At 40.2% G+C, this 11846-nt stretch overlaps 1 protein-coding gene across 1 annotated transcript; it reads right to left on the bottom strand.

Moving 5' to 3' along the window:
* Window positions 1–229: 229 nt before the first annotated feature.
* On the bottom strand, window positions 230–2532 carry LOC134308136 (uncharacterized). The gene is made up of 5 exons (XM_062990667.1): window positions 2439–2532; window positions 2242–2358; window positions 1976–2079; window positions 915–1867; window positions 230–749 (listed from the first exon to the last, which is right to left on the bottom strand). The coding sequence occupies exons 1-4, from the start codon at window positions 2524–2526 to the stop codon at window positions 1070–1072; spliced, it is 1107 nt and encodes a 368-aa protein (XP_062846737.1). The 5' UTR covers window positions 2527–2532; the 3' UTR covers window positions 230–749; window positions 915–1069.
* Between the last annotated feature and the right edge of the window lie 9314 nt (window positions 2533–11846).

Raw genomic sequence — 11846 nt, 5'->3', positions numbered from 1 at the left:
TAAAGCTACAGTCAGTCAGTAGCCATTTTATTAAATGATTTTATTAAAATTTGCCATTGACCCTTTTGGGTACAAAACAAAAATGTTCAAATTTTTCTGGAAAATAGGGTTAGTAGTTCTACAGTACAACACTAGCTTTAGTTACAAGTGTTTAGGTGTAATAAGTAAAACTGAGATGGTTTTTTTAATCTGCATCCTTTATTTTTTTATTTAGCAACATACAGAGATGTATAACAAGAAAAAGTTTTGAATAATACTAAAGTAAAGTGGCAAAAGGGAACATGAAAAGTTTTAAACTGATCAGTTTTGGTCTACTGTAATTAAACCCATTCAAATAACTTAGCCCACAAACAATCCAATAATTAGAGGAGCTCAAGTCCCACAAAAGGAATACTTTCACCCAAATCACTTCAAAACTAATCAGATTGTTGAGATACATATAAGCAATCAGTAAGTAATGAACTATAGCCAGAGAGATAGTTAAACAATCTCATCCCTGTCTGTTCACTTATGAAAAACCTAGTAAATTCAGTATACCAATTGGAAAGTGTGCAGCTACACTCACTTTAGTATTATTTAGAACGTCTCTTACTATGTTTAATTGCTAAATAGAACTAAAATTGAAAATGAATCAGCATTGTGGATTCAGCTGGAATGGAATCGTCTGCTGAGAGGTCGTCTGATTGTCTGGCTCACTCCTCTAAAGAAGTCCTGGACCTGTTTCATTCTTTTCCTTCTTGGTTTTGTGCCTTTGTATCATAGCAAGGAGAAACACAGTCAGTCACGATGGTTAAAACGCACGCATAAAAGGTTTTTGTGGTTAATTAGCAAACATTTAACCCAACATATAAACTAATGCTAAATGTATTTTTTCTGCTCTGAATGGTGTTGAAATAGATTTTTCTGTTATTTACATTGAATTGGGAATTCATCAACAGGATCTACAGATATTTCTGTTGAACTCAGGACCTCTGTGGTGGTGTTGCAAGAAGCATCCTCTACTGAAATCACACAGAAACATGATTTAAAATGCTGTTCAAACAATGATACACGGGATTAAAAATGCTTTTCAAAACAATGATACAAAATATACCGTCACCATAGTGAACACATAGTGAGAAAGAAAAACTTTACCTTGTTTTGATGGGACAAGATTGTCCATGATTGTAATTAAAATTAAAGGATGCAGAAATGAAACGAGCTCACTCTGAGGGGAGTTTATGGGTGACCCTTTTACCTCAAATCCCTTAGCCAGCAATTGCGTCACTGTTTTGTCCAATACAGTGTGCAGAAGGATATTGTAGAAGAGCGATAGCTCCTCTGGACTTAAGGAATTTGTGGCCTTGAGCAAATTTAGAAATAAATCTAATACAAAATCTTTGCAGCCACATGGTGTAGGAAAACAGTCGTCTTGAGAAATTCTGCATTCCAGTAGGTGTTTTACATTCTGGAGCAGTGGTGTAACTTTATCCTGCAGGTGCTGGCAGAGCACTCCAGCAAGAGATTCAGTCATTGTTTTAACTGATGGTTCCTGACTGACTTTATCTTGCTGTGTGCTGCTGGCACTACTGAACAGGACCTGCCTCACACGACCCCTCAGGTCCATACCGTCCACAGTGGTGTCTGTGTTATTAGGTGGCAAGTTTTCCCCTCGTAGCTCTGTTTCAAGCTGCTGATCTTTAGTGGGACTGGTTCCACAGGGTCCAGGCTCATTATGGTCCCTGGTCTGGTTTGAACTAGTGGATGTACATGGAAATTGATTGTTTACAAACTCTGTCAGTGGAGGATACAGGTTGTCCTTAAGTTCCTCCACTAATATACTTTGGACCCTTTCAACTAAATCCAGCAGATTGTCCACATTCAAAACCTGTAAAAGAAGGAAGATTTATATTAAACAAAAAACAATATTCATACAAGATTTTCTCATTTAACACCCAGTTTCACATAGAATCAGCTCTTATTATTATGTAATTACATTGCTGGAACTGGATCGTCTGCTGAAAAGTCGTCTGACCCTCTGCCACACTCCTCTGAAGAAGTCCCGGACTTTCTTCATCCGTGTTCTTCTTGGATTTGTGTCTTTGTAACATAGAAAGAAGAAACACAGAGAGCGTTGTGATGGTTAAAAGCTCATACTAAATGTATGTGGTAAATAAGCAAAACCTCATACAAGGATCTATTTTTAATCCAATAAATGGTTCTGTTCTGAAAGGTGTTCAAAAGGGATTTTCTGTTATTTACCAACTGTGGTTGTCTGTCCATTGACAGAGTCTTCACACTGTCCTGTTGAACCCAGGACCTCTGTGGTGTCTTCATTCAGTTCAGAGGACTGTATTGTGTTGCAAGAAGCGTCCTCTACTGAAATAATATATACACACAATGATGCAAAAATATACCATCACCATAGTGAACACATAGTAATAAAGAAAATAATTAACCTTGTTTTGAAGGGATGAGATTTTCCATGATGGTCGTTAGAAGAACAGGACGAAGCAATGAAACGAGCTCACACTGAGGGGAGCCCATGGGTGATTCCTCTACCTCAAATCCTTCAGTCAACAATCGTGTCACTGTTTTGTCCACAACAGTGTGTAGAAGAATCTTGAAGTAGAGGAAGAGCTCTTTTGGATTTGAGGACTTTTTGGCCTTGAGCAGATTCAGAAGGAAATCTAATAGCGAATAGTCGCAGCCACATGGTGTAGAAAGACAGTCAGCCTGAGAGCTTCTGCATTCCAGTAGTTGTTTTACATTCTGGAGCAGAAGAGTGATTTTGTCCTGGAGGTGCTGGCAGAGCGCTCCAGCAAGAGATTCAGTCATAGTTTCTATCGATGGTTCCTGACTGACTTTATCTTGCTGCATGCTGCTGTCACTACTGAACAGGACCTGCCTCACACGATCCCTCAGGTCCATACTGTCCACAAAGTCTTCTTCTAATAGTTCTGGAAGTTCTGCTCTTGGTTTCCTTTCATGGGCCTTTCTGATGGTTTCAATGTTCCCCTCAGTGCATTCTTCCATCTCTGTTTCAAGATGCTGTTCTAACATGGGACTGTGTCCAGAAGGTCCAGGGTCGTTTTGGTTCCTGGTCTGGTTTAAATTGATGGATTTTGCAGGACATCGACTGTATACAAACTCCTTCAGTGGAGGAAGCAGGTTGTCTTTTAGTTCATCCACTAGAATTGTTTGGATCCCTGCGATCAAATCCTGCAGATTGTCCACAGTCACCTGTAAAAAATTACAAGATCCATACAAGATGGCAAGTTGCTAGGTAGTTACTAGGATGATGGCAAGTGGTGGTTGTTAATCTGTTATTAGACGGTCGTATTGGACACTTACACTCTCTTCCTGTTCGCCCCGGCAGTCAGAGCGGGAGAAAAAGCTTTTAAAGCATTTTGGTTTCTTCATGGTGCTGATGAAGACTTCTATTAATGACAGAAAAAAACATTATGGTGTTAACTTACAGACAGACATCACTCATCCAACCTGACAAAACTTCCTAACCAGTTTATGATTTTTTGAATGATAGATAATAATTAGTGATTAGTGAAATCAAAGTCAGGACCTTCTTTCTTTGAGGCTACCCACAGAGCCACAGTGCCACCAATAATAATAATAATAATAATAACTAGAGATGTGCATTTCCGGAGAAAATGCGAGTGTGATTGCCGTGTGCCGGTCGGGCGGGCGCGCGTAACCCAATGCTTTATCCAAGTTGGGGTGTCATTAGTGGGCTTTACGATTTAGAGTTGGAACGGCGTTGATATCTCAAATTTAAAAAAAATGAATGGAAGTGAATGGAGCCGAAAACCGAGCGTGGCAGGTGGGCGTGAGTTCGAATCCCCATGCTGTACCTGAGTCGGGGTTACATCAGTGGGCTTTATGATATAGAGTTGGAACGGCGATGATATCTCGAACTTTCAAAAAATGAATGGAAGTGAATGGAACCAAAAACCGGGCGTGGCAGGTGGGCGTGAGTTCGAATCCCCATGCTGTACCTGAGTCGGGGTTACATCAGGGAGCTTTACGATATAAAGTTGGAACGGCGTCGATATCTCAAACTTTCAAAAAATGAATGGAAGTGAATGGGACTTTTATAGGTTAAATAAAGGTTGTAGAAATAACCATTCAACAACCATTCAGAAAAAATTAATGGAAGTCAATGGGACCAAAAATCGGTACAAAAGCGGGCGTGGCGGGCGATCGGACGGGCGGATCGAAAAGCAAAAAACAAGAAGTGATGTCAATAACAGGTCGGACGATTTAGAGCTGGAACCGCGTCGATATCTCAAAATTTTTTCGAAAATGAATGGAAGTCGATGGCAAAATTTTGATGGAAAAACGGGCGTGGCGGGCGAACGGGCGGGCGGATCGAAAACCTGTATACAAGCGATCTATTCCCGTATAAGCCGGACGATCTGGCGTTGGAACGGGGTCGATATCTCGAAAACTGCGGACGAAGAAACGATGACAAAAAACGGGTGGAATAAGAAGAAGAATAATAATATGACTATCGGATAACAATAGTATGATTGCCTTTAGGCAATCACACTAATAATATGACTATCGGATAACAATAGTATGATTGCCTTTAGGCAATCACACTAATAATAACAACCCACTTATTTACCTGGCACATTTAACTGATCTATCGCTACATTATGGCCACTATTACAACATTACTGGCAGCAGTTCAGCCCGCGACCCTGACCAGGACAGAGCAGATGCTGACAATAACATTCAGTGTAATATCCACATGTGGACGTGATAATGACGAGTTTTCATAGTTCAGCCAGTAACCCATCTCTAACCAATCTGGGCTTTCATTTAGCTGAATTGTTCTGAGCCCTAATGAACCCAAAGCTGTGCCACCACTGCCCTCTAGTGGAATTTAGAAATACAATTAGAGACATTATAGAGGAAACCTGTATTTTAATATTGTTATAAAATACAATTAATTAATTAATTAATTAATAAATAATGCTGACAGTGTTGCTATGAACTACGTATCTTACAGTTACATGTAAGCCTTTGATTGGTACTCTTGATAATTAATGTCATTAAAATGTCTTTGTGACAAATAAGTGTAATATCATGCTGAGAATAAATAAAGAAATGGAAATCTCATGGTACTTTGAAGAGTCAGTAATGCCAGGGATCCTTCCAGGATTTCTGGAGTTAAAACAGACCCAAAACATAACAGATCCCCCATCATTCAGCGCGGACCGAACTTCTGATAACTGCTAGTGAAATTGATACTGGTTTACACTTTAAATGTAATGCCATGTTTTAATCACAAATCATATAATCAGCATAACATTAACAACAATAACTCAGTGTTTGATCCATGTCATCCCAGAATGATCTCACAATTTTCCAAAGAGCATCTTGTAATGTTACTGAGTGTGCATAACCCCCATAACTGCTCACTGGGGTTTAGGTCAGGTGACTGGAGGAAAGTCCATGACAGCTCTCATTAATGTTATTTCCTTTTCATGTCGTTTTTGCAAATCTTTTCAGGTTTGTAATAAAAAAGTTAAATAGAAGAAGCTGCTGGCACTACTGAACAGGACCTGCATCTCACGATCTCTCAGGTCCATACCGTCCACAATGGTGTCTGTGTTATTAGGTGGCAAGTTTTCCCCTCGTAGCTCTGTTTCAAGCTGCTGATCTTTAGTGGGACTGGTTCCACAGGGTCCAGGCTCATTATGGTCCCTGGTTTGAACTAGTGGATGTACAAGGAAAGTGATTGTTTACAAACTCCATCAGTGGAGGATACAGGTTGTCCTTAAGTTCCTCCACTAATATACTTTGGACCCTTTCAACTAAATCCAGCAGATTGTCCACATTCAACACCTGTAAAAGAAGGAAGATTTATATTAAACAAAAAACAATATTCATACAAGATTTTCTCATTTAACACCCAGTTTCACGTAAAATCAGCTCTTATTATTATGTAATTACATTGCTGGAACTGGATATACGTATATACACTGCTCAAAAAAATAAAGGGAACACTAAAATAACACATCCTAGATCTCAATGAATGAAATATTCCAGTTGAAAATTTCATTACATAGTGGAATGCGTTGAGAACAAAATAAAAATGATCCATGTAAATAAAGTTATTATCCCATGGAGGTCTGGATTTGGAATCATACTCAAAATCAAAGTGGAAAATCAAATGACAGGCTGATCCAACTTCAGTGGAAATTCCTCAAGACCAGTTAAAATGAGGCTCAGTAGTGGGTGTGGCCTCCACGTGCCTGTATGACCTCCCTACAATGCCTGGGCATGCTCCTGATGAGGCGGCGGATGTTCTCCTAAGGGATATCCTCCCAGACCTGGATTAAAGCATCAGTCAACTCCTGGACAGTCTGTGGTGCAACGTGGCATTGGTGGATGATGTCCCAGATGTGCTTGATTGGATTCAGGTCTGGGGAACGGGCAGGCCAGTCCATAGCATCAATGCCTTCATCATGCAGGAACTGCTGACACACTTCAGCCACATGAGGCCTAGCTTTGTCATGCATCAGAAGGAACCCAGGGCCCACTGCACCAGCATATGGTCTCACAATGGGTCTGAGGATCTCATCCCGGTACCTAATGGCAGTCAGGGTACCTCTGGCTAGCACATGGAGGGCTGTGCGGCCCTCCAAAGAAATGCCTCCCCACACCATTACTGACCCACTGCCAAACCGGTCATGCTGGAGGATGTTGCAGGCAGCAGAACATTCTCCACGGCGTCTCCAGACTCTGTCAAGTCTGTCACGTGCTCACTGTGAACCTGCTCTCATCCGTGAAGAGCACAGGGCGCCAATGGCGAATCTGCCAATCTTGGTGTTCTGTGGCAAATGCCAATCGCCCTGCACGGTGTTGGGCTGTAAGCACAAGCCCCACTTGTAGACGTTGGGCCCTCATACCACCCTCATGGAGTCTGTTTCTGACAGTTTGAGCAGAAACATGGATATTAGTGGCCTGCTGGAGGTCATTTTGCAGAGCTCTGGCACTGCTCCTCCTGTTGGTAGCGGTCTTGCTGATGGGTTGTTGCCCTCCTACAGTCCCCTCCACGTCTCCTGGTGTACTGGCCTGTCTCCTGGTATCTGCTCCATGCTCTGGACACTGTGCTGACAGACACAGCAAACCTTCTTGCCACAGCTCGCATTGATGTGCCATCCTGGATGAGCTGCACTACCTGAGCAACTTCTGAGCATGCCCAGGCGTTGTAGGGAGGTCATACAGGCACGTGGAGGCCACACACACTACTGAGCCTCATTTTAACTGGTCTTGAGGAATTTCCACTGAAGTTGGATCAGCCTGTCATTTGATTTCCCACTTTGATTTTGAGTATGATTCCAAATCCAGACCTCCATGGGATAATAATTTTTATGTACATTGATCATTTTTATGTTATTTTGTTCTCAACGCATTTCACTATGTAATGAATAAAGATTTTCAACTGGAATATTTCATTCATCGAGATCTAGGATGTGTTATTTTAGTGTTCCCTTTATTTTTTTGAGCAGTGTATATATATATATATATATATACAGTATATATATATATATATATATATATATTCGAACTCTGAATGGATGTCATTCAGGGCGCTTGCCAACACATCAAACGTGTGCGAACCTCTCAGTTGTTTACAGACTGGGGCTGCCGAGCATCTTTTGAGACTGTCAGAGTCAATCCAATGGGCAGTAACCCCAATGAAGCTCTGCCTATTGTCAGACCAGCAGTCGATGGTGGTGGCAATATAGACATTGCTGTCTAGTAATTTCTTATGTTCAGACTTTCTTAATACACATCTAAGAGGTTTTGTGGGTTCTTATATGTCTAACTATCTAAACTATAAATTTCTTATAATAATAAAGTTCTTGAGTGAGCTTAATGCCGCCAACCAGTGACTGGAGCAGATACAACTCAGGTCCTAGGATTTGTATGTGTAGATTCTGGGTTTTAGGAAGTTGAGCTACTGTTAATATTTTTTCCCAGTTGAACTAAAAACCTGAATTGATGTTTTAATTGTTCATTAAGACTTCACTAAGAGTTATTACCATCAAGCAAATGTAAAGCATATTTCTATATGAAGAACATGTTTCCAGATAATATACACTGAGGTGTAAAGCATAATGGAGCGGGTTCAGTAATTGTGTAGTAGTTTAAAAGTGAATTGTGTTTGTAAACTGTGAATTAGTTCTTAATCTGGTCGAGATGTTAGTGAATTTAACCTACATCTCTCTGATGGTCTGACCGATGAGCTGTCTGTTCTGATGTGCTGCTTAAGCCCGGCTAGCTCAGTCGGTAGAGCATGAGACTCTTAATCTCAGGGTCGTGGATTCGAGCTCCACGTTTGGCGACTATCTTCATTTAACATCTACTGAAACCAAAAGTACGTTCCTCCACTTTGGACAGCCGGTCTCTGGTGGCTTATCAGGTGGATATTTGTGCTTGTAGGACTGTTGTTTACTGGATGTTTTCAGTTACTTATTTCCACTATTCTGTGGGACTACACAATGTTGTGTCTCATATCTGTTTGATCAACAGACATGGTTGTGCAATAAAAGCACTCGTCCCTGGGTGGGCTCGAACCACCAACCTTTCGGTTAACAGCCGAACACGCTAACCGATTGCACCACAGAGACACAAGCACAGCAGTTTCATTAGACGGTACACACGAGTCACATGACTGGCTTAGTTTAAGTCAGGCTAATAAACATTATAATAGTGTTGCTAGCTATATTTAGCGAGTTTTCAGACCCTCTAGCAACTTTTCTGGTGTTATTGGAGACTTTTGGAGACTCGGATGTGAAAGCACATATCGTTCTGCAGTTACTGTCCTCACCGAGCAGTGGGTGCTGCTGTTGTTCTGTTGAGCCTATCCCAGCTTTTCAACGGGCGCAAGGCACACAGTAACACCCTGGACGGGAAGCCAGTCCATCACAGGGCAGACACACATACACACACACCCACACACACATTCACCTATAGGGCAAGTCAGTGTCTCCAATTAACCTGACTGCATGTGTTTGGACTGTGGGAGGAAACCGGAGCTCCAGGAGAACATGCAAACTCCCCACTCTATAAAGGACCTGAACCGCCCGTCTAGGGATCGAACCCAGGACCTTCTTGCCGTGAGGCGACAGGGCTAGCCACCGTGCCACCCTTATTATATTTCATTAGGCCTATTATAAAATGTTTTAGTTAACATGAAAATGTTTATATTGTTTATTGCATTTCAAAAATAGAAAAAAAAACATTGAATCATGTTTTAAAATGATAGATAAAATATCTTTAAAAAGCAAAACTAGTGCAGAATGATACATTTGTGTGTATTAATTCAACATTTTTGTTGTATGTGTTTGTTGTCATGAGCAGAACAGTAAAGTGCATCCAATAAATGATGATGTGGAGACTGTCCGCACGACAGAAGAGTAAGAAACAAGTCATGATCTGATTTTACATCTTAAAACAGCTGTATGGATAATGAAAGCATTTTACAATCATGTATAAAAGATTACATTTATGTCCTTTAGTGTTTTTACCCATCATGCTTTTCTTGTGTTTTTGACTGAATGATGCAAAGCTTAACTCTGTTTGGTTGTGTCTGCTGAGTAATCAATCAGTGGACATTTAATAGCTTAAACAACAAACGTTAGCTGTGTGTAGAAGAGCGTACTTATATACTGCACGAGTATATACTAAATTGCACTAGTATACTGTGCAGTACAGCCAAAATACATACTGTATACTACATAGTGCATAAGTATACACTGTATACTACATGTTGCAAGAATACATACTGTATACTACATAGTGCATAAGTATATACTGTATACTACATGTTGCAAGAATACATACTGTATACTACATAGTGCATAAGTATATACTGTATACTACATGTTGCAAGAATACATACTGTATACTAAATAGTGTACTAGTGTAAACTGTATATTTCATTTTGCACCACTGTATACTGTGTACTGAATACAATGCAGCTAACTATATACCAAAATGCATTAGTGATGACATACTATTTTTCAAATCAATGCAGTCTGCAAATGGAGGGGAACGTTCAGGACTCCCCAAAGACTTCAGCCAAAAGCAAAAGCAGTTTCTCTGTCAAGTCATTTCTGAAACGTCTTTTCAGGGTAAGTCATGATCATTTGAGAAGCAAAAATCAAAGATCATATTCAAATACAAGAACTTGGACATAACTGTGTGTTTATGTTTTCCTGAGTAGAAGAAGAAGAAAATTCCATTAACAGAAGAAAATGTTGAAGCTGTCAGCACTACAGAAAGGTAATAAAAGTGCAGAAGACTGAAAACTTTAGATATATGATTTTTAAGCAACAGATGGATATGAGCAAAATGTTCATGTATTTTTTAAGGTTGTTTATGGCCTTGAGTACAGCTAGACAGCATGTCGTGTTCTATTATATCTTTTATTGTAAAATTCTTTAATTCTTAGTTTAAACAGACAGAGAAGTGTAATCATTTCTTCTGTGTGGAATATGGCATGTTGTGCTAATTTCCATGTGGTTTATAATGATGAGATGTCACCCTGTCTGTCTGTCTGTCTGTCTGTCTGTCTGTCTCTCTCTCTCCAAACTATAGTGTAACGGATGTGTGTAGGGTGGATGAAGCCCAGAGTGAAAAGGCTAAAACACCCACACCAGTCCTCTCCGACGACAGAAAACAGCAGCTACAGGACAGAGGGTAAGAAATGCAGCAGCGTATATTTGTACGTTCATAAAGGTTAATACTGAACATGAACCCTGATCAGTGTTGTGTTTGTGTCTGTCTGATTTAATTGCAGGTTTGAAAACTTGGGAAACAGCTGCTACGTAAATGCCAGTATGCAGTGCCTGTTCAGCGCAGAATCTTTCTGCAAACAGCTCATGAAGAACATTAATGAGGACATGCCAGATGAATCAGCCAACCTTACCGGGTAGAGAAGAAGAAACAATGTTTTCTCAGTTTATTTGTTGTTTACTATTCAATTTCTTATTTTAGACTATGAATGATGAGAATGCTGATCTGGTAAAGTGTGTTTTGTGCTTTTGCAGATGTTTTGCAAAGCTGTGGTCCATTAGAGAGAGCTCTGATTGTCTTGAAATTGATCGAGGCAGCTGTGCTTAACAACCCTGAATTTACACCTTACACTCAGAATGTAAGAAAACGCAACACAGACACCCTGAACATGATTGTTTTGTGTTTTAAGATGTGAAATGAACTCAGCTAACACAGTTGCAGGTAAGATTGAAATGTTTAAATGTTTAGGATGCTCAGCAGTTCATGTTCCAATGTTTGATGGAAATGGAGCAAACCATGAGTGGCGCAGGGGACATGGCTGTTGAATCCACAGTCAAAAAGAACTTCAACTTTCAGCTCTTGTGTATCATCACATGTAAAGGGTGAGAACCACTAATAAACTAAATGTTTACGTTCTTTCATTTGTTCTATTTTCACTAGAAATGACATGTCCACTTTGTGTGTGTAGATGTGGAGCTGAGAAAACCAGGATTGAGAACTATAACCACCTCTCACTTGGTCTTGTGCCTCAGGGATCCATCAAAGACGGCCTAAATGTATTTTTTAGGGTAAGTAGCACACACATCCATGCAAGTTCCAGTATGTACACAGTGGACCGGGCACTAATGCATCAAATGATGTCACACTCACACTAAAACCAGATTGAATTTTCTCTCAACTTTGCATTAAATGTGTGTGTGTGTGTGTGTGTGTGTGTGTGTGTGTGTGTGTTGCTCGCTCTCCGTGATACTGAAAGTTTTTGGATTTGAATATCGATAATAAACAGCTTTTATTACGAGTTATGATTAATT

This window comes from Trichomycterus rosablanca, unplaced genomic scaffold, assembly GCF_030014385.1.
Source record: "Trichomycterus rosablanca isolate fTriRos1 unplaced genomic scaffold, fTriRos1.hap1 scaffold_85, whole genome shotgun sequence".
In the NCBI taxonomy this organism is placed as follows: domain Eukaryota; kingdom Metazoa; phylum Chordata; class Actinopteri; order Siluriformes; family Trichomycteridae; genus Trichomycterus; species Trichomycterus rosablanca.
Note: the sequence above shows the minus strand (reverse complement) of the source record. Positions and strands in the feature narration are given on the sequence as shown.